This window comes from Aspergillus nomiae, assembly GCF_001204775.2.
Source record: "Aspergillus nomiae NRRL 13137 chromosome Unknown contig00008, whole genome shotgun sequence".
NCBI classification, from domain to species: domain Eukaryota; kingdom Fungi; phylum Ascomycota; class Eurotiomycetes; order Eurotiales; family Aspergillaceae; genus Aspergillus; species Aspergillus nomiae.
Genome location: NW_015378063.1, coordinates 112,535 through 131,931, shown reverse-complemented (window position 1 = coordinate 131,931; position 19,397 = coordinate 112,535). Strand labels below are relative to the sequence as shown.

Sequence of the window (19,397 nt, the reverse complement as noted above, 5' to 3'; positions counted from 1 at the left end):
ATGGAGACCAACGTTCTAGAATGGTCCACTTTTGTACACAATCCCCCTTGCTCGATGGATTCCATTCCAGATGGCTCTGGTCAGCTTTCCCACCCTTCTGGCAGCACAATCCCGACGCATTGCCAACTCAGACGTCAGATGAGCACATGCACATCCCAACGGCTGGGGCCTCCATCTCAGGACGTCATTGACATGGGCAATCTCTCGTTGCATAGCTGCGCCGGTCTCAGAGAAGTGAAGGCGGTCTGTGGTCGACACGGAGTCCGTCCGTGCCACCCGTCGAAGGTCAAATATCGGACGATCAATGGCGCCAGGTGCAATCGGAGTTAATTCGGTGCTCAAAACTGCTCCTGTATCACGTTGTCTCGCTGCGAATGGCGTCACCAGCAATATTCAGCGTAAAAATATTGGAGTATAATGTCACGCCGGCCTGGTCACAGACATGCTATGGAAGAATACCTCCATCACCATGATGCTGATCTCGGTGAATGAAACCCGAAAGCCGATTTCAAAAATCAGGGCCGGATTATTGGATCCCCGGGATGTACCCTGGGGTGTACGCCGGAGTAAGCTTTAGATCATTGCCGTTAATATCCGGTAGACGAGATATGGGGCTCAGATCTGTGGGTCTCGACACCGAGGCAATGCACCGCTATCCTTCGCTATCCGCTTGGTACCTTGGGTACGGAGTATATAACAATGCTTATGAGAACCCCGATGTAAATGAGTCTGGGGTAAAGAGTGGGCCAAAGTATATCTAGCTGAGGAGTCCCGGATGGCCTCAAGATAGAAATGGTGGTCTTTGTCTTCGACGGATCCTTTCCGGGAGCGAATTGAATTGCCTTGGTAAATCGGACTATTTCCTGAGCTCTCTGATCAAACGCTGTGATGAATATTATGTTATTCAACATTAACCATAGCATAGCCAGAAAATCTTCGCTAAGCACACCCGGAAGATTGTGCAGTTATCTGATACAATGACTGACAGTATAGCATGCCCTAGTTCATGGACCTTGCGGCCAAAAGCTTGATCCATGGTTCTAAGATTATACGTCAAAGACAAGACATAGACGGTGGAAAAGCCTTGGAGATGCTAGACGCAGTCAGCAAGACCGTCTTGGAATAAAGTGGGTCAGAGTGCGTTTAGAGGCATCATGCATGTCATCTTGATGCCACCACTCTGATAGGTTCACAGTATGGATATACTTACCTACAAACTCTTCTAAAGGTCCAGAGATTGATTCATTCACCAACGGATAAAACAGGCACTACTCTTCAGTGTGCTCGGAAGTCCAGGGTCTTGAGGCCCCAGTCTCGTGATGTAACGCTGTATGCACATAGTCCCCACAATGGGCGAGATGCGTTCAAAGATGTCCTATCAGCTTTCTACGAATAGCTCATAATATGAAGTCTTATAGTAGAGGCTGGAGTCAGCTACTGCAGTGTCGGAGATGGGTAATTTTCGTCCCCTCGCTTAAAGCGCACATTCACTTTCCCAAGATTCACACGCATTCTCCAGTTACAAAAAACCCCAAAACGTCCTATCCACCAAAATGGGAGACATTGCTACCCCCACAAACGGACATGCCCTTGTCTTCGGTGCCTCTGGAGTTAACGGATGGGGTTTTGTGAACGCTCTTGCCTCTGATTATCCCGATCCTAAGGCATTTGATCATATCACTGCTTTTACGAATCGTCCTCTCAAACCAGAGATATCGCAATGGCCAGTCACAGATAAGCTGCATTTGGTGTCCGGCTTGGATCTTATCCATAGCACCCAAGAGACGCTCGAGCAGCAGTTGATTGATCGGGTCTCTCATCTAAAAACGGTAACTGTTGTGTATTTCTGTGCTTATGCCATGGATCCCGAACCGGAGAAGGAGACCGAGGTGAACATTGATATGCTTAATAAGACCGTGCTCGCAATCGAGAAACTGTGCCCGAACTTCCGGTTTTTGGTCTTGCCAACAGGCATAAAGGTGCGTAGAATGGGGTTCGCTACCTTGGTCTCCTGTAATCAAGGGATATTGACTCATGACGATATAGGCGTACGGTGTGCATCTCTTTGAGCAATTTCCCTTCAAGGACAACGTCCCGCTCAAGGAGACTCATCCTGAAATTCCTGAGCCATATCGTTCGCAATTATTCTACACCTATCAGCACAAGCTCCTTAGAGGGCTATGCAAAGGCAAGAACTGGACTTACTGCGATGTAAGACCCGATGTCATCATTGGGTTCGTTCCGAACAATAATGCATACAATATCGCGCAATGGATTGCCCTGTATCTCAGTTTATATCGCAAGATCCATGGTGAGGGTGCGGAAGTGGTCTTTCCAGGAACCAAAAGTTGGACAATCCAGAGTAATGACAGCAGCCAAGACATCATCGCCCAGTTCGCCATTCATGCTAGTTTGCACCCGGAAATAAGCGCGGGACAGAGCTTCAACATAGCGGACGAGGCTCAGTCGACGAGCTGGTCCGTGAAATGGCCTATCATGTGCCAGTATTTCGGGCTGAAGGGTGTAGCACCCATAAACGGACCCGGCCCGGATCCCACAGCGTTTCTTCATGAACATCAGGATGAATGGTTGGCGATGGAGAAGGAGTACAACCTACAGACAGGACATCTGTTGGGTAATAACATAAGCATTCCAGATGCCCCTAGCTTCCTCATGTCCCTATTTGAATTCGATAGACCGCTGGATCTTACCAAGGCGCATCAGGCATGGGGAGATGCTAAAGAGGAAAGAGATGTGCGGGAAGTGTGGTATACCGCATTCGATCGATTCAGGAAAGCCCGAATCATTCCATAGGTGATAGACTTACTAGAACCCACTGTTGACCAGTCTGTCGATACATTTACTGTGAGAGATACACAGGGAAATGTCTTGGGTTGAACGATTCGTTCACGAAGTTGGCGAATTTTTCCTTGAATCAATCACTAAGCCAAAGTTATAGGAATCGGTATAAAAATTCCAGGTTTTGCAAGTTGAGTGAATCATGATGTGAGGATGCCCCTAGGACATCCGTAAAATCATCAGTAAAGTTAAACAATCCGTACCATTCACTGGACGCTGTTATATCCGCATTCTCCATGCTCGGGGACGGTTGTAGGGCAGGTGCTAGTGTGGGGTCATCACGAATAGAATCCATGGCCTCAGTCGGGGTAGGCAGATCCTGAGCTTGATCTGTATGGGTACTTTTCTCGGTAGTCTCAATCTGGTTTACTGGCTGGCCTGATGGTGTGACAATGTCTGTCAAGCGGAGGGTACGCGCGGTGCTATCATCCAGGCACCGGAAGAAAAGATTTAGTACCCAATTTTCTATATCCCATGTTTTCTGTAGCTCCTGGAGCCCAAGAAGACAGAGCTTTGCGCGGTGTTCTGCCAACTTCCTAGCGGTTCCGGACGTTCGTCGACAATGGATGGTATGGATACACAGCGTTGAAAATGTATGGGTGATTCTATCACGTTAGCATGTGGCTGGGAAATAGCACGTAGGCGCAAAAGAACCATACAGATGGGTAGGCCCATGTTGGGCAAGGTTGTGAGACAGCATGTCCTCAATAATCCTGGTACTCCTAGTTGCGGCATCCAGTGCAACCTGGCCTGCTTTATTCACGGAAGAATTGGAAGAATTGAGGAACGATGATCGGTGTAGGAGAATGTACAAGTTACTGAAAAGTCAGAAAGCTTTCATAGGAAAGACCGCGACGCCAGCCACATACTTGTACGTCATGTGCAGCAACCCGGTCAAAAACATTGCCTTCGGGGACGTTGCACTTTCTAGTTTCAGGGCTGCAGGCAAGCATGATTCCCATTCGCATAGTGTTTGTTGTAACTTTGTGCGCGATGATTCGTCGGTATCGGACTGCACAGGAAGGTATTGTGTCGAGACAATAGTTCGCACTGTCTTCTTAGCGTGGACGCCAGAAAGGCAGTGTAGCGGACATACATATCCTGGCTAATTTGGCCATTTGCGCCGGATAGACTATATCTTCGTCTCTCTGTCCTCCAAACACATTTGCATCATCAACTGTTTCGTCTTCACGGATATCGCTGGGCTCAAGCATTGCCACATCGCAGTCCTCGTCTCGTATCCGAGGCGGAAGACCCAAGGCTGCTGCACTCTGCTGGTCGCGTATCTTCCTTTATGTTAGAGTAGCTATACGATGAGGGTGCAGCAAATACCCACATAAAGGGCCCACCATATTCGCTTCCATAATTTCTCTTCCCGCGCGGACGGGAAGGGTAGTTTGGACCTAGGAGAGTCAGCAGCGCCACAATGTTTCATCGTTCCGATACCAACATCATATGCATGCCACGCTTTTGAGCCAGGCTGATAGCTACTCCCAGCCAGAACCGCGTATCGCGTTCTTCAGATGGGCCTCCGCGCCAGGAGCTTAGCAAGAACAATGACTGCAGCTTGGTCGTTTTGTTCGGCTCCCAATCGGCATCATATATGGCCTTAGCCCGACCATAAAAGAGGAACTTAGCTCGATATCGAACAGAGAACTCTGTGCGTGCAAAGTCTTCGTCAGTGCAAAGACTAACTCCTATGAAGAGCATCGACTGCAGCAGAAGGTGAGAGATATCGCCTCGGACGTATGACTGTTTGACCGCTAAGCGGTCCAAAATGGGAAAGCATGGGTGGAACCATGTGAAGTAGGCTCTCAGTAGTATGGCACAAGTTTCTGTTGGGGGGTAGGAGAATGCACCGTCAGCATTCAGCTGCTCTTGCACCTTTCGCCTGTGTGCGCGGAGAGCTTCATCACGCGTACTATTAGCGTCCAGCCTTTCTGGGATGGGGTAATGAAGACGAGTATTTTGCATAGCGTTCGCCGGACCTTTCTCAGGCGACCGCCGCCCCTCGTCAATAACACACGTCAGGGGACTTGATTCTCCTAGGAACACGGTCTGATGAGACACAGTTGTCGTATCTCCAGGTGATATCCAAGAAGCTCCAAAGCTGTTCCGACTATGTGTCACACTGCTGCCGCGTTGTCCCAGACGATGGCGTAGATCGGGAGAATCCGATGCATCTATATGCACAAGCGAACTATCACCAGGCTGGAAAATACTATTATCGGCGGAAACAGTCGATTCCGAGATTATGGAATCTCCCTCTTGTGGAGTGCCCAACTGTCGTAAAGCCTTCTTGCGAGGATACCTGGAACATATTGGCATGTGTACTTCCTCGGTACAAGTATGGGTCCATTATATGTAGATCAAGCTTACTTTCCTCGCTTGGATACCCCCACTTCACAGGGAACATTCATAGAGACGCAGTTGTGACAAGGCCGCGTCTCAAGGACATTACAGCGGATACGGCGCCGATTGCAATGAAGACACGCCTGTCGGGCGCGCTTCCTAGTCGGATACCGACCCGAGTCGGCTTCAAGCGTCATTATAATATTATAATACGATTTATACTTGTGAGTTAAAGGAATACACACGGCTGGCATGAGAAGAGCACAAGGGAGATGAAGCAACGAGGGAGGAGCGAAGTACATGAGCCAAGTCGGCTATATGGGTCTTGGCACCTGTCCGTCGGCGTAACTTCTATACGCCGAGCGGCATTTCTTGCTAGCCTTGTCCATTATGAATCCTTCCCCGCATCATCAATCCCCAACTCCGCCAGGATCGCCGCATTATGTTCTCCAACATCCGGAACTGCGTCCATTCTAGCCGAGAATCTGCCAGGATCGCCTTGCGTTAATCCCGGTGGCAGCAAGGCTGGAACCGTCCCAGCCGGGGTGGAAACCTCAGTCCACCGACCACGCGCTTTCAGCTGTGGATGTTCCCAAACACCCTGCATGTCGTTGACATTACCATTGGCAATAGCGGCCTCATCCAAGAGGGTAACCACTTTCTCCGCTGTTAAAGACGAGAACGCCTCGCAAATAATTTCCTTAAGTGCATCACGGTTCTGCGATCGAAGGGAGTTGTTGACAAACCGTTCATCCGCCGCCAAGTCAGGCAGAGACAAAACCTTCTCACAGAAATTGACCCATTCCCGTTCATTCTGAATTCCAAGCATGACTGATTTTCCATCCCCTGTTTCAAACGGCCCATAGGGGTAGACTGCAGCGTGTGTGGCTCCTGTGGGGGTCGGTCTTGGTGCGTTCTGGTAGGTATAGTACAGCGGAAAACTCATCCATTCGACCATGCTCTCCAACATGGAGATATCGATATTACACCCACGTTTCTCGGGGTCATTTCCCCTTTGAATGATAGCCGCCAAAATGTTAGAGTACGCGTAGCTTCCAGCAGAAATGTCCGCGATGGAAATGCCTACTTTAGCGGGCTCTTGAGCGGTCCCTGTAACAGAGAGCATGCCTGCCTCGCTCTGGATAAGCAAGTCATAGGCCTTCTTATCACGATAGGGGCCATCTGGTCCGTACCCAGAGATATTGCACACAATCAGTGAGGGGTGCTTTATCTTAAGCTCTTCATGCGACAGTCCTAGTCGTGCACTGGCTCCGGGAGCCAAGTTCTGAACTAGGACATCTGCTTTACCGAGCAGGCGCATTAGGACCCCATGATCGCGCGGCTTCTTAAGGTCTAGTGCGAGACTTTCCTTCGACCGATTTGTCCAGACGAAATGCGATGCAAGACCGTTGACCCGAGTGTCGTAATTACGTGCAAAGTCTCCAACACCAGGCCGCTCGATTTTGATAACGCGAGCCCCCAGATCCGCCAGCTGCCGCGTACAGAATGGAGCTGCAATAGCCTGTTCAAGGCTGACCACAGTGATGCCAGAGAGGGGTCCCTTTGGTGAGGCCTGGGTTGAAACGTTGCGAGCGCCTGGTAGCCGAAGACCCAACGCCTGAGATAGCGGTCGCATGGGAGCCATTCTGGGATAGATTAATGAGAATTATCTAGACAGGATTATGTCGACGGACAAAATCTATGTTTTAACTCAGCCCTTCAATGGATACTTCAATTTAATAGTTACCTACCTCGGCCTGATGGGCCGGTGGGGTCAAGCGGTTATTCGGCGGTTATATGCCGTGTCGATGAGCGGGTTTATGCCGGGCACATGGTTCGCGCCGCGCATACCGTTTATTTATAATTCCCAATCACATCTCGAACGATCACTTAGCCTGTAAATCCATTCGTCATGTCTCGACATTGCGCTCAGAAAACACTATCCTCTAGAGTCAGTCCAGCTATTGGGAGAGTGCTGCCACGCAGCCCGATAGCATCATGGACGACGCCGCGGTCAAGGTTCTCCACCTCCGCTCGACGCCCGTTGATGGAATTGACAGGGTTTACCGAGGAGCAGTTAACCATTCGCGAGGCGATCTCAGCCATTTGTGCCAAGTTTCCTAACACATACTGGCAAGAATGTGACCAAAACGAACGCGATCCCAAGGATTTCCATGCCGCGTTGGCTAAGGACGGATGGCTAGGGATTGCGCTACCCGAAGAGCTCGGGGGAGCCGGGCTCGGTACGTTCATCCAATGAAGGAATCCAATGCAGTGACATTATATTAATAAATGGCTAGGCATATCTGAAGCAACGATGATGATGCAGACCATCACTCAATCCGGTGCTGGAATGGCCGGGGCTCAATCTATTCATGCAAATGTGTATGCCACGCAACCTCTGGCGAAGTTCGGTACCAAACAACAACTCGAAGAGACCATCCCTAAAATCATCAATGGCACCTGGCGGACATGCTTTGGCGTGACAGAGCCGAACACCGGTTTGGAAACGTTAAAGCTGAAGACCCTCGCCACAAAGAACCCGACGAAGCAAACCTACTCAATCTCAGGCCAGAAGATCTGGATTACTTGTGCACAGGTCGCCTCAAAAATGATCCTCCTAGCGCGAACAACGCCTCTAGAGGAAGTAAAAAAGTCGAGCCAAGGTCTATCATTATTCTGCATCGACCTGGACCGGAGCAGGCCTGGACTGGATATGCGCAAAATCAAGAAGATGGGAGGCCGTGCGGTCGACGCTAACGAAGTGTTTTTCGACAACTACGAGATCCCTGAAAATACCCTAATCGGGCAAGAGAACGAGGGATTCAAGATCATCCTCCACGGCATGAATGCGGAGCGATGTCTTCTAGCCGGCGAAGCGTTGGGTCTAGGCTACGCTGCCTTAGAACGCGCTGCTCAGTACGCAAGCGACCGGGTAGTTTTCGGAAGGCCGATCGGGCAAAACCAGGGAATTGCGCATCCACTGGCAGACGCTTATATGCAATTGGAAGCGGCTAAGCTGGCAACATACCACGCGGCGCGCTTGTACGATGCTTCTAAAACGGACGATTCGATTCCGTTCCACTCTGTGGGCGTGGCGTGTAATAGCGCCAAATACCTTGCCGCGGAAGCAGCTTTCAAGGCGTGCGAACGGGCAGTTCTCAGTCATGGAGGAATGGGCTATGCGGTGGAGTATGACGTGGAGAGGTATCTGCGAGAGTGTCTGGTGCCCCGAATTGCACCCGTCAGCCGAGAAATGATCTTGAATTACGTGAGCGAGAAGGTGCTTCAACTACCGCGCAGTTATTAGTGTTTTACAATACCAAAATCTATAGTACGCAGTTCAAATTCGTTAATACCAAGGAAACTAGCTTGCATTCAAAATGGATAAGGTAGAACAGTCTCTTGTCGGGCTTGATAGACAGACTTTTACACGGCAAGGCTATTTAAGACAAAACAGCAATTGATGCCCTCAGTAAGACATCACAGCTGATGAAGCGCTCTGACTGATCTTGAGGAAAGCCGGCTTCCCGAACGCATCGGGCCGGAAAGCATACATACTACCCTTCCAAAGAAGTACATGGGCACCAATTCTACCTTCAAGGAATCAAGATACTTTCACAGTTGATATGCTCTTTACCCCAACACTTCCAATATGAATTTGCATTGTATTATTAACCAATCATCTACATCAGGCATTTCACTCATTACACAGTACTCTTCCCCCTCGTCCGCTTCAACCACAACACGCCGATAAAACATACTAAGCCTGCAGCGTAAGCACACCCAGCAAAGGCTATCAATCCCCAGTACTCCCCATTACACCGACGAATAATTTCCCCTGCGATAGGAACTCCAGTCAATGCCCTAAGCCAGTCAGCAGTGTATTCATACAACCAGAGAAGGAGAAGGAGACATGAACATACCCTAAGCTTACAATCGTATAAACGGTTGTATAAAACCGTCCGTACTGTTCGGTGGGACATAGTTCGCCGACGCACACCGGAACGAGGCTAATGTTACTTCCCGATCCAATACCAAAGACCACGGAAAATATAACCGTCGCAGCGACGTTTCCATTGGCCGGCATCCAGACACCTAAGACCGCGATGAGGCAGAAGATATTCGTCAAGGTTAACATCTCGAACCGGCCGATTCGGTCGGCCAGAATTCCTGGTATCCAGCGACCAGGGAATGAGCCGGCATTGAGGAACACTACCATCAAGTAGGCTAGGCGGCTGGAGATACCGTATGTCAGGGAATATGATGTGATGTATTCGAGGGGGATGAAGAAGCCCCATTCGATGAAGAACGCGCCGAGGGTAGTGAGGGCCAGGGCCGGGTCCTTTAGGATCTTAAGGTCGGGGAGCAGTGAGGTGGCGGCAGATGACTTCGGCGGAAGACGAGCTTTGAGTAAGACACATCCTGGGATTAGGAGAATAAGGGTAATAAGTGCGATCACTCTTGTTGCCCAGGCGAATCCGATCTGAGGCGCTAGATACTCCAAGACCAATGGAAAGATCACGCCGCCGATGCTGCCACCAGACATGGCTAAGCCAGTTGCACCACCTCGGCGGACACTGAAGAAGTGACCGATAGTGGCAACAGGAACGATGAAGATGAATGAGGTTCCCACTCCGCCAATGATACCTATTACCACTAGGAAGTGCCAGTACACTTGACAGAATCCTACCAGGACAAGGGTGAGGACGAGGAGGATTGAGCCCGTAAGCATAAGGAGACGGGGCCCTTTGGCGTCGAAGACCGGGCCAATCTGGATACCACAGAAAAACACGAGAAAGTTGTATATGCCAAAGATCCAGCTTATTTGGCTTTCACTAAGGTGAGATAGTTGGTGCGTTGAGATCCATGCCTGATAGATACCGATACTATTCATCAAACCCAGGCCACCCATGATAGAGCTGAAGCTGCCCAGGACGACGAGGTTGGCCCGGAGTCCACCTTCTGGGTAGGACCAGGCGGGATGAGAGGGTACAAGTTCAAGTTGGTCCATTCAGTATGCAGTATCAAGTCTATGTGTAAGTTTAGAGGTAATGAGTCTATACAACAAGAGAGTGATTTTCCTTTGTACTCTGTCTAGCTTTATATGATGCCTCCCAACGAGAGTCACGTTTCCTTCATGTAAATCTAGTCAGTCTCGCCCTCTCTCTTTTTGCAGCCAAGGCATTGCCAAACCATGGTTGTGATTCCCATTATCAAACGGCCGCATATGCCACCATCGGGTCCCACGAGAGGACACAGAGCTTGGACCAATCATACCCTTGTTCAACAGCTGTCTCCTCAGCTTTTTCATTCTATCCGATTCTTCATCGTGAAAATTTTTCGCTGTCATATGCTGAGTACGAATCCACCGTATGAATCATAGTACAGAGTCCAGACACTCCGTCCAACTTCGCCGGCTGCCGATGGCCGAGCGGGCTACATCGGCCGCCTCTCTTGGCATCATTTCGCAACGTCAAAGCAGCAGCGCAGTGCCTTCATGCAGATACTGTGTAATGTGCTTAAAGTTGAAGTTTATTGCTTGCAATGGAGTGGCAAGAACTACCCGGCGGAGTGGTCGTCGTACCACTGTGAAAGCGACAGTCTTCGGTGTCACTCGGGTATCCCGAAACAAGCAATAGAATAGCAACATGTAAACAACCTAAGATGTATCAATTACACTGGCCAATCTCTCCAAATTTACCTGGACAGAGACGAAGGCCAACACGTAAGACTCCAGGCTAACCCCCAGTACGCCCACCTGATGGCCATCGGCCAAGCTTCGCCGGGCAGAATTAAAATAGACACATGGACCCTGATGGTATCCTTGTCAGAGAGATTGAGTTCGATCGACAGGGGATCCACAGCTCTAAATTATCGCGGCTGACTTGCCCGAGCGTTGGGCATGAATGCTGTTTTGCTTCTCGGCTTAGGGCTCGTGGCAAGCGCGGTATACATGAGGTTTGCCGGCTCGCCGACGACTCGACCCAGTAAATTTACAGGCATACGGAGATAATGCGGACCGGCCCTTTCCGATAGGCGGGACAGAGATTAAAAATTCTAGAAATAAAATTTAAGATATTGGTAATTCCCCCGATATCCAGGGCGGGGGTGAAATGCGCAAAAAGAAATCAGGTCGTGCCCGGGATCGAACCGGGATTACAGGAATCAGAATCCTGGGTGCTAACCATTACACTACACAACCGTTGGTTGATGAATGCTGCATTGCATTCTAAGTACATAAAGAAATCAATATGAAGAAATCTCAGTCTACATCAAGTATTATCGTAGCCATTTTCCTGCCTATCAATTTAAGGCCAGTGCTTTTAAAACAAAAGCCCTCGAGCAGTGGTTGAAAACTATTGGTGATAAGAAAAGTTGTCAGTTACCCTTTTTCCCCAACCCTTTCAGAATGAGCTTCTGCAAGCAGAATTTCATAGTCCAATGACACTGTTGTCACCATACCTTCATGGAACAACAGCTAATATTAATAGTATCATCAGGTGTAGACTTGATTAACTGCAATAGATGGGGAGCTTAATATCAAAACTTGTGAACAAATGGCGGGTGGAAGTATATATATATCGTAAACTCATTATCCTTCTCTTCCCCCCCTCCCCCGACCCACCCAAAACACTGGTTTGTAAGTCTAACTAGGTATCAGAGAGCAGTTTTGGTATGAATGTCACTCAAAGCAACTGTCAAACATGGGTTGTTGAGTCTGCCGACCAGCATGTCAAGGACCATATGTTCAGGTGAATTGATAAGCTTAAAAAAGTATTCTTTTAAGCTTATTTGTGTCTCTGGTAAATACAAAAGGCAAGCATACAAGCTGACACTAGTCCAAGTGGGAGAAGGGCCCGTTCTGGGTAGTTGACTATCAAAGATGACAACAGATCCACTTTTGTGTCGTCGACGTTCTCGATATCCGATAGGAGTTGGCGGGCATCCATATATTTTGACGTCCAGCATTTGTACATGATCTCCCCATATTTCAAGCCCTCCGCTGGGGGAAAGATCCCGCGGTCGTAGTTTTCCGCAATTGTTTCCCAGTCTTTATCAGCGATTTCTTCATACGGGCGTGAGCCAACCACAATCTCGAATATAAGGCATCCAAGAGCGAACAAGTCTGTCTGGAACGTCCGAGGCGAGTCTGGCGACTTTCTGTATTGGTCTTCTTCCGTCACGAATGAAGGCATATTATCGATGCCAGAGCCTGCAAAGTCGCAAAGCTTGATTGACAGATCGTCTGCAACAAGGAAATTGCGGGCACTAATATCTCCGTGTACAATGGAATGGCGATGAACGAATTCAGTTGCATGAACGGCGCTTCGTATCCAAGTATTCTTAGTCTAACTATCCAGACACGAAGAATTCTTTCGAATATAATCACGCAGATATCCATTTTATATATATGGAAATTGAATACCAGCCTCTGTGATACCAAGGCACTCGAGAATATCCTTGTGTTTGGGAAGAGACTAGTAAATGAATTTCTCTCTCTCTATGCATGCTGAAGAGAACGACTCTTCCTCTTTTATAAAGATCACGGTACTTTCGCTACATCTACTTAAATTATACCGAAGCGGACTTTTTAAAACTTCGGCATCATTGCGGGAGTCGCGACAAATGAGACCGGAGGAACCAAACGCCACCATGGGCCGTTGAACACCCTCAGGGTAAAGGATTATTGGATAGCTCATAATTAAGTTAAGATCGGGTAGGCCTTTGAGAAGGGATTCATCAACCGATAGGAATGTGAGGATGGAACTTTCATTCATTCAACATACCCAGCCAGGGGTACGTGGCTGTCCCTTATAGTTACCACAATGCTTGGCAACATCTTATGTAATACCTGCAGGCTGCAGCACAAAACCAGACCAATGAAGATTCCAAACATAGCACCGACTAGTACTAGGTAGTAGCGACTAGAGGAAGACCAGGAGACAGGTATGAAGTATAACAGGGGAAAGGATAACTCTTGACCTCTTGTCAGATTGAGTTAGGAATATATGCAAATTTACTTGGAAAGACATACAGTATATCATAAAATCTGGTCAAATATCAGATAGTATCTGAATTAGCTGTGCGAGTGTTCTGTTTTGGATATTACTACCGAAAGCTGTGACCGGATAGATCTTATGGTGCTGATAAATATGTATACCAGAGCTTTCTTCGGAGAGCTCTACTACCGTAAAGCAGTGGATTTTGATATACTTCAGAATATTAGATCTACTGCTAGCAAAAGTAAAGTAGGGAAGATAACCAATAACTCTGGCTGGGAATGTTTGCGTGCTATAAAGTGTACTGATGTATGGGACAGCTGATCAACCAAATCCTAGGCGACCGAATTGTAAACCACGCACTATTATACCAGACAATTAGATCTATTGAAGTAGTCCCACTATACTTATAGACCAATTACCTCTCCTAGACCTTATTTATCGGATGCTGCCGTTGGCTGTGCAAGAGAGTTCCTACGCAAGCCGTTTTGTCTGCTTGTATCATACCAATTTGCATTATACAAACATTTCAACAACTCTTTGGCGGAAATTTGATCTGGATCTACATGACAGGTATCTTCGATAATCACCTGCACCTCCAAGGCGATATCCCAGCGATTGTGGCCGCCACCTCCTTTACCTGGAAATTCCTTTGCTTGTTTATAGCATGTCTTGCAGTCGACCGTCTAGGCAGATGGTGAATCTTCGTTATAAGTGGGACTGGCATGTCGATCTGTATGGTCGCTATGGCTGCTGCCGCGAGCTTTCCTGCGCCAAACCATGTTGCCTCAATCGTTGCTGCCGTATTTCTATTCGTATTCAATTTCTGTTATCCATTCCGCTTCCTGAGGGGGAACATCCTGTACTGCACTGAGGTTGGCCCTGTCCACTTATCATCACCATGGTTACATCGGCTGCGTTATCAAGTGTTGGATGGAATATTATATAGTTTTTGCCACCACATCTGCATGTTTTCCTCTGATTGTGCTTCCCTTCTTTCCAGAGACTATGAATAGTAACCTAAAACTGATTGACAGAGTATTCAAAGAAACCCCTTCTGTCTGGGATATTGTTCCGATGGCCAGGCAGTCGCCACAGGGTGATGCTCAACCCAACCCGGGCGGTATGAGTGAGGAGAAGGGTGCTGAAGCAAAATTTGCCAGGGTGGAGCAAAGAGAATTTGCTCGATAGCGGGTTCAATTCCTGAACCACATTCGCAATCGCAATGATGAGGGATTTCCGATGTGATGTACGAATTTCAACAGATCTGACTTTCTGGTTTAATTTGGAGTACGCTGTATAATGCACCACTCCAGGCTGATGATCATGAAGAGCATATTCCATTCACCTCGGCTTAGTCGCAGTATACAATCATATTTCCTTGACAATCAGGAGCACAGGGTCTCCTATCGCTTGTACTCCACTTATTAGTTCTTTTAGACTCTACCTATAAAACATGAGGTTGCAGTGGCCAGGGGTATTGGAGAAGGACGGCCCACCGGTTGGCCCACATCCCCCTTAAGTCGTTCAAAGAGATAGGGCCAGACAAGGCTTACGAGGATGACCGAGAGTTCCCCGAGGACATTGTCATTGTTGTTATGATTACTATTCAATAGGTAGTAACAATACTATCCACTAAACCCCTACCCACAGGAGACTCACGAGCGGCATTCAGGAACCAAAAGTGATATGATCAGCAGGAACTGGTCACACGGAATTATAGATAACTCCAGGCCAAAGGTATATAAACCGACCACACCCAACCCACTTTCTCTCAAGAGAACAATAAAAGACACTCACAACACTATCCTATCCATTCTCACTTCACCATGCGCGTTTCTGCTCTAGCTGTGGCGCTTTGTACCAGCGCCGCGATGGCCGCTCCGACGGAGACTCCCGACCTGCACAATATCCTCCAAGCCTTCAATGCCTCCAAAATTGTACAGGATGCCGGACCAGTGCTCGAGTCCCTCCTAATCACGGGCAACTGCAACATTCCCGGTTCGTTCCCTTATAAATACGATTGTGAGATCAACTGAAAGCTAATACCCTCTGCCACAAGCTTGCTTCCAGCAACTCATTCCGGCCGTCAAGAATTGTAATGCTGCTATCGTTGGTGGGGGCTCAGACATTCCATCTGACCTTCAGTGCGTGAGCAGCGCTATCGCTGATTTAGTTCCTACCCAGGTGTGTCCTGCGTCTTCTTATGGCTTTTAAGTCCTCCCCCAATGCTGATTATGACTAGTCCAACTACTGTGCTGTCTGTGTTGGTGACGCTGTCTCCTCTATTCGATCCCAGCTGGAGCATGGGTCTCAACCCCATTGAGCCCTTTACTGTATAAACTTTGCAAATCAATGTATAGTATAGTAGTTGATCTTGCTATTCTATAATTTAAACACGTCTGTCTATGGATTTTCGAGGATAATGCTCTCTAGCACAAATCCAATCTCTAAGACAAAGATAGCCCCGTAGAGGCTGAATACCTAATATAGTCACCAAACTGCAGAGTCACGGACAATGTAATACAATCGCAAGAAGGCACAGAAAATCTACTCTTAGGAACAGCTCCACTATAGAATTGTAGATCCCCGAAAATTAGATAAACGAAGTAGCATCTCCAATCAACCCAGGATAAGAAGACCGGCACCAGAAGACCATATAACCTACCCACATGAAAAATGCCATAAAAGAGTCTACACAGCCCATTGCAGTAAAGACCGCACGGGGCCACAGGAGAAACCGCGCTAATATTCTCCAGTCTTGTCTATCTCGATGCTTATTCAAGTTTGAAGCGCGCAACGGAAACTAGATTTGGCTAGTCTTGGAAAATAATTATTGGTAGGAATTTAGGTTTTTCTTAGGGCTGCATCGGAGAGATTGTTGCCCCGATTGTTACTCTTCTCCACTATTTTGTGGGGTCTTGCGACAACCCTAACCCTGTGGCCAGGGTCGATAAGGGGATGTGATCTGCATTCTTTCTTGGAATTATTTGACTGATCTAAGGTATTGTGAATACAATGGTAGGGTCGATTAATAACTTGGTAGAGTCTAGACATCCAGTAGTTCAAGCCATGGCTGATTAACAGTCAGGTTTTTGGGAACCAATCTTTTGGTACCGGAGAGACATGTTATTCTGTTGCTGTTACTCTAAATCCAGAATGTGTTAACGATATGTGTATTCTTAAGTATTGTGAATCTCAAGTTTGTAATATTAATATGCATGTTGGAAGCTGGCTACTTAGGGTACAAAGATGAATGATTACTTATGTGGACGCAACACGATACAAAGGAGGGATCATTGTATAACCAAACCCAGTCTTGCTATAGGTTGCTAGGAGAAAGCATCGAAATGGGAAAATTGTTTGTCGGTAGCCGAAGGCCTTCGAAAGACCTTCCTTCACTGTCAACATCCAACTGGAAGAGAAAGGATTCAGCTAGGGGGTTTGTAGCTTTGAGGGTATTAATAACCGAACGGAAGAACTGGAAAGCAGAGTGGGCTTCTGTATCATCAGGATGAAGCTTGAGATGCTGAATGTACACGCGTGCTGCCACATAGACACAGAATGACACAAAAGGATTCACCTACACCCCGTCAGTGATTTACGAAGTGTTTCAACAGACTAGAAGAAAGCTTACCTTGCTCATGTTTATAGGACCAACCATCTTTATAATCTCCAGAATTTGCTGAGCAGCAGCACTGCACCTTAGCTTGCTTTCAACAATCGGAAACTCTGATATGCTGTTCCACTCCGCTCTGTAGATCGCAGCTTGATGAAGGCATATAACGGCCGTTTGAAGAGCGATGTTACAGAAAATGATATTGGGATCGCCCATCCCATTGGGAAGACGTAGATGATTTGGCATTGATAGAGCAAAATTGAGCAGAATCTCGTCGCAAGACCTGTGCCGCTGCCAAAAGCCTCCAGTACTATAACTATCGTCGTTCTGCGAGTGAGGGAGACGAAGATGGTTTGTAATTCGGCCGAAGATGCACGACACGAAGCCGACACTTGCCGAAGGGGACAATGTTGCGAGTCCCTCTCCCTTTAAAATATCACTAAGACATGCCGTTGGCTCCGACTGGCCTGTAATAAAGGCTTCCTCACTAGCAGGGAGATTTGTCATGACCTGTCCTTATTAATACGCCACTCGCATTTGGGGACAAGATTGGGAGAGCTTACTTCTGCCTCGTCGACCCCGACAGGCCAGCCTGTTCCAATGGTGGCAAATTTATCAATACAAAAGGTCATCCAAAAGACCCTCCGTCGCTCTTCCTTCTCCACCCAATCCGTAGAAGGCATGAAGCACTGTTTCGCCTGGGGATTCGGGCTGTCTAGCTGATGCAGCCCTAGCATAATCGCGAGCCTAGATGCCTTTCCACAGCTTAACCAAGCCCTCGGAAAGAACATCATCTTGTACTCGTACGCAGTGATAAGGAGCCATGTTTGAGCATGTGATAATGAGAGGATCCCTGCGCCATAGCCTTTCATCTCATCCGCCTCGGCGTACTTGCGGGCTCTTTCGTAGAATGCTGGATGTAGAGGATTATATTTTTCGCTGACCAGGGCTGCATGGCACCAGATCATGTATTGAAGACAAATTGGTGGCTGGGCATGAGCGGCATTGTTCAACGCAGCCAGGTGCCTCTGATGATGTATAATCTGCATATAAATGTGGACATCTTCGAAGTAGATCCGGTTCCTGTATATATTAGCAGAATCCCACTTTGAGATACGGGAGTTAGGAGACATGCAGGTCATCAATAACGTCTTTATCTGGGAGAGGTTCCTCTAACCCTAAACTAATCATATCCATCGCGACGGCGGGTCCTGGATATGTCCCGTCAGTCGCGCTTGATGACGAGGACTCGGTTTCTGCCGTTGAGTTTGGGTGAGAACCAGTATCGCTCATATTAGTGCCAGCGGCTCCATCTACCCATTCGTCCAGAAAAGTGGCAGAAGGGGGTTGATTCCCTGCAATACCAAGCATTTGGGTACTAAGCAGTGCTTCCACCTGTGCTGTTCAACGAGCGAGCAATATTAGTATTCATAACCTAATTACATGACTTCGCCGGTTTTCAGACCTACCTAATCGAGAGCCCAGGACGGCCGTATATCCTCGCTTTGGACCACTTTTCTTCCGCGTCGCCTCGTAGGTGCATGCTCGGTTATATTTAGAGCAAGCTCCACAGGTAGGCTTTTCCATGTCACATTTGGACTTCATCCGCCGACAGGTTGTACAGGCATTCCGCTTATGGGAAGGATGATAGGCTATGCCATGGTCACTTTGTTCTGCAGTAGGCTGCATAGGACATTCCAGTTGGGGTGGAGGGTTCTCCGGACCAATGGAAGGTTGATCTAGATGACTTGCCATGGGTGCTTGCGAGAAGGGATCCGGAGAGCGGAGATTCACACAGCTGCCAAGACGTGTAAGTTTCTAAGTGTCCCCGTGAAAGTTAGAATGTGAAAGATGATGCAGTGCGGGATGCTGGACTTGAGTCTCATTGCCATGCCCTAGATCGATTTGCAACTGAAAGACCCGAGGTAAGGGTATGCTTACTAAACAGTCCGCCCCTGGAGGAAGGTTCCAGGCCCGTAGCCCTAGAGTCAGGACTCAGGGGTTCTTAGAGTGGCAATAATCGCTCTCGTTTGCAGCTAACAGAAGAAAGGAAAGGACAATGCAACGATAAAGAGAAGCTATGATAGTAGGAGATAATTTATTATCTGGAGAATGCGTGCGCCTTCTATAGGAGGCTCCTAGGGTCAAGTCTAGTCACTGCCACGTATGGAACTTTATGCCTAGGAGGCGCACTAAAACGCCGATCATCTGGGCCTATTACCACTTCGCCCTGAAAGAATATTTCACTATTAGTAATTTATATACTATTTTATATTTGAAATAAAAAGTTCGAGAGTATGTTTGGATCTAGTACAGGACTCGTCAAGTAACCAGCTAATTTTTGGCCAACCCGGTGGAACCTCTACATTGATTGCGGTTGTAGTGTCCTTCACTTTTAACTATATAGAGCACGTTCATCAACGGACCACCCCACGTACCATTGGTCATATGGACCCCCCTATGGCTCATGATCTTTAGAACCAGTTCTCCATCCGCTGAATGCACAAACACAGTCCCCACAGTCGAATGCGCCATCAAAACGATCCCTTCAGCATCTTGTGCCA

General features: G+C 48.0%; 8 protein-coding genes across 8 annotated transcripts; 3 read left to right on the top strand and 5 right to left on the bottom strand.

The window, feature by feature from the left end:
• Positions 1-1,553: 1,553 nt before the first annotated feature.
• On the top strand, positions 1,554-2,814 carry ANOM_000964 (SDR family oxidoreductase; the record flags this gene model as incomplete). The annotated part of the gene is made up of 2 exons (XM_015546222.1): positions 1,554-1,979; positions 2,047-2,814. 2 exons carry the CDS (start codon positions 1,554-1,556, stop codon positions 2,812-2,814), a joined length of 1,194 nt encoding a protein of 397 aa, XP_015411781.1.
• A 139-nt stretch (positions 2,815-2,953) lies between these two features.
• ANOM_000963 (Zn(II)2Cys6 transcription factor) lies at positions 2,954-5,408 on the bottom strand (the record flags this gene model as incomplete). Its single annotated transcript, XM_015546221.1, has 7 exons — positions 2,954-3,464; positions 3,519-3,677; positions 3,729-3,909; positions 3,956-4,145; positions 4,196-4,262; positions 4,310-5,170; positions 5,239-5,408. 7 exons carry the CDS (start codon positions 5,406-5,408, stop codon positions 2,954-2,956), a joined length of 2,139 nt encoding a protein of 712 aa, XP_015411787.1.
• A 191-nt stretch (positions 5,409-5,599) lies between these two features.
• On the bottom strand, positions 5,600-6,856 carry ANOM_000962 (CaiB/BaiF CoA transferase family protein; the record flags this gene model as incomplete). Its single annotated transcript, XM_015546220.1, has 1 exon — positions 5,600-6,856. One exon carries the CDS (start codon positions 6,854-6,856, stop codon positions 5,600-5,602), a length of 1,257 nt encoding a protein of 418 aa, XP_015411786.1.
• Positions 6,857-7,123: 267 nt separating this feature from the next.
• ANOM_000961 (acyl-CoA dehydrogenase family protein) lies at positions 7,124-8,521 on the top strand (the record flags this gene model as incomplete). Its single annotated transcript, XM_015546219.1, has 2 exons — positions 7,124-7,454; positions 7,512-8,521. 2 exons carry the CDS (start codon positions 7,124-7,126, stop codon positions 8,519-8,521), a joined length of 1,341 nt encoding a protein of 446 aa, XP_015411757.1.
• Positions 8,522-8,918: 397 nt separating this feature from the next.
• On the bottom strand, positions 8,919-10,225 carry ANOM_000960 (MFS monocarboxylate transporter; the record flags this gene model as incomplete). The annotated part of the gene is made up of 2 exons (XM_015546218.1): positions 8,919-9,078; positions 9,138-10,225. 2 exons carry the CDS (start codon positions 10,223-10,225, stop codon positions 8,919-8,921), a joined length of 1,248 nt encoding a protein of 415 aa, XP_015411785.1.
• A 1,777-nt stretch (positions 10,226-12,002) lies between these two features.
• ANOM_000959 (uncharacterized protein) lies at positions 12,003-12,410 on the bottom strand (the record flags this gene model as incomplete). Its single annotated transcript, XM_015546217.1, has 1 exon — positions 12,003-12,410. One exon carries the CDS (start codon positions 12,408-12,410, stop codon positions 12,003-12,005), a length of 408 nt encoding a protein of 135 aa, XP_015411755.1.
• A 2,633-nt stretch (positions 12,411-15,043) lies between these two features.
• On the top strand, positions 15,044-15,540 carry ANOM_000958 (uncharacterized protein; the record flags this gene model as incomplete). The annotated part of the gene is made up of 3 exons (XM_015546216.1): positions 15,044-15,215; positions 15,277-15,401; positions 15,460-15,540. The coding sequence occupies 3 exons, from the start codon at positions 15,044-15,046 to the stop codon at positions 15,538-15,540; spliced, it is 378 nt and encodes a 125-aa protein (XP_015411756.1).
• A 996-nt stretch (positions 15,541-16,536) lies between these two features.
• ANOM_000957 (Zn(II)2Cys6 transcription factor) lies at positions 16,537-18,588 on the bottom strand (the record flags this gene model as incomplete). The annotated part of the gene is made up of 5 exons (XM_015546215.1): positions 16,537-16,797; positions 16,852-17,343; positions 17,397-17,916; positions 18,011-18,233; positions 18,303-18,588. 5 exons carry the CDS (start codon positions 18,586-18,588, stop codon positions 16,537-16,539), a joined length of 1,782 nt encoding a protein of 593 aa, XP_015411753.1.
• Positions 18,589-19,397: the final 809 nt, after the last annotated feature.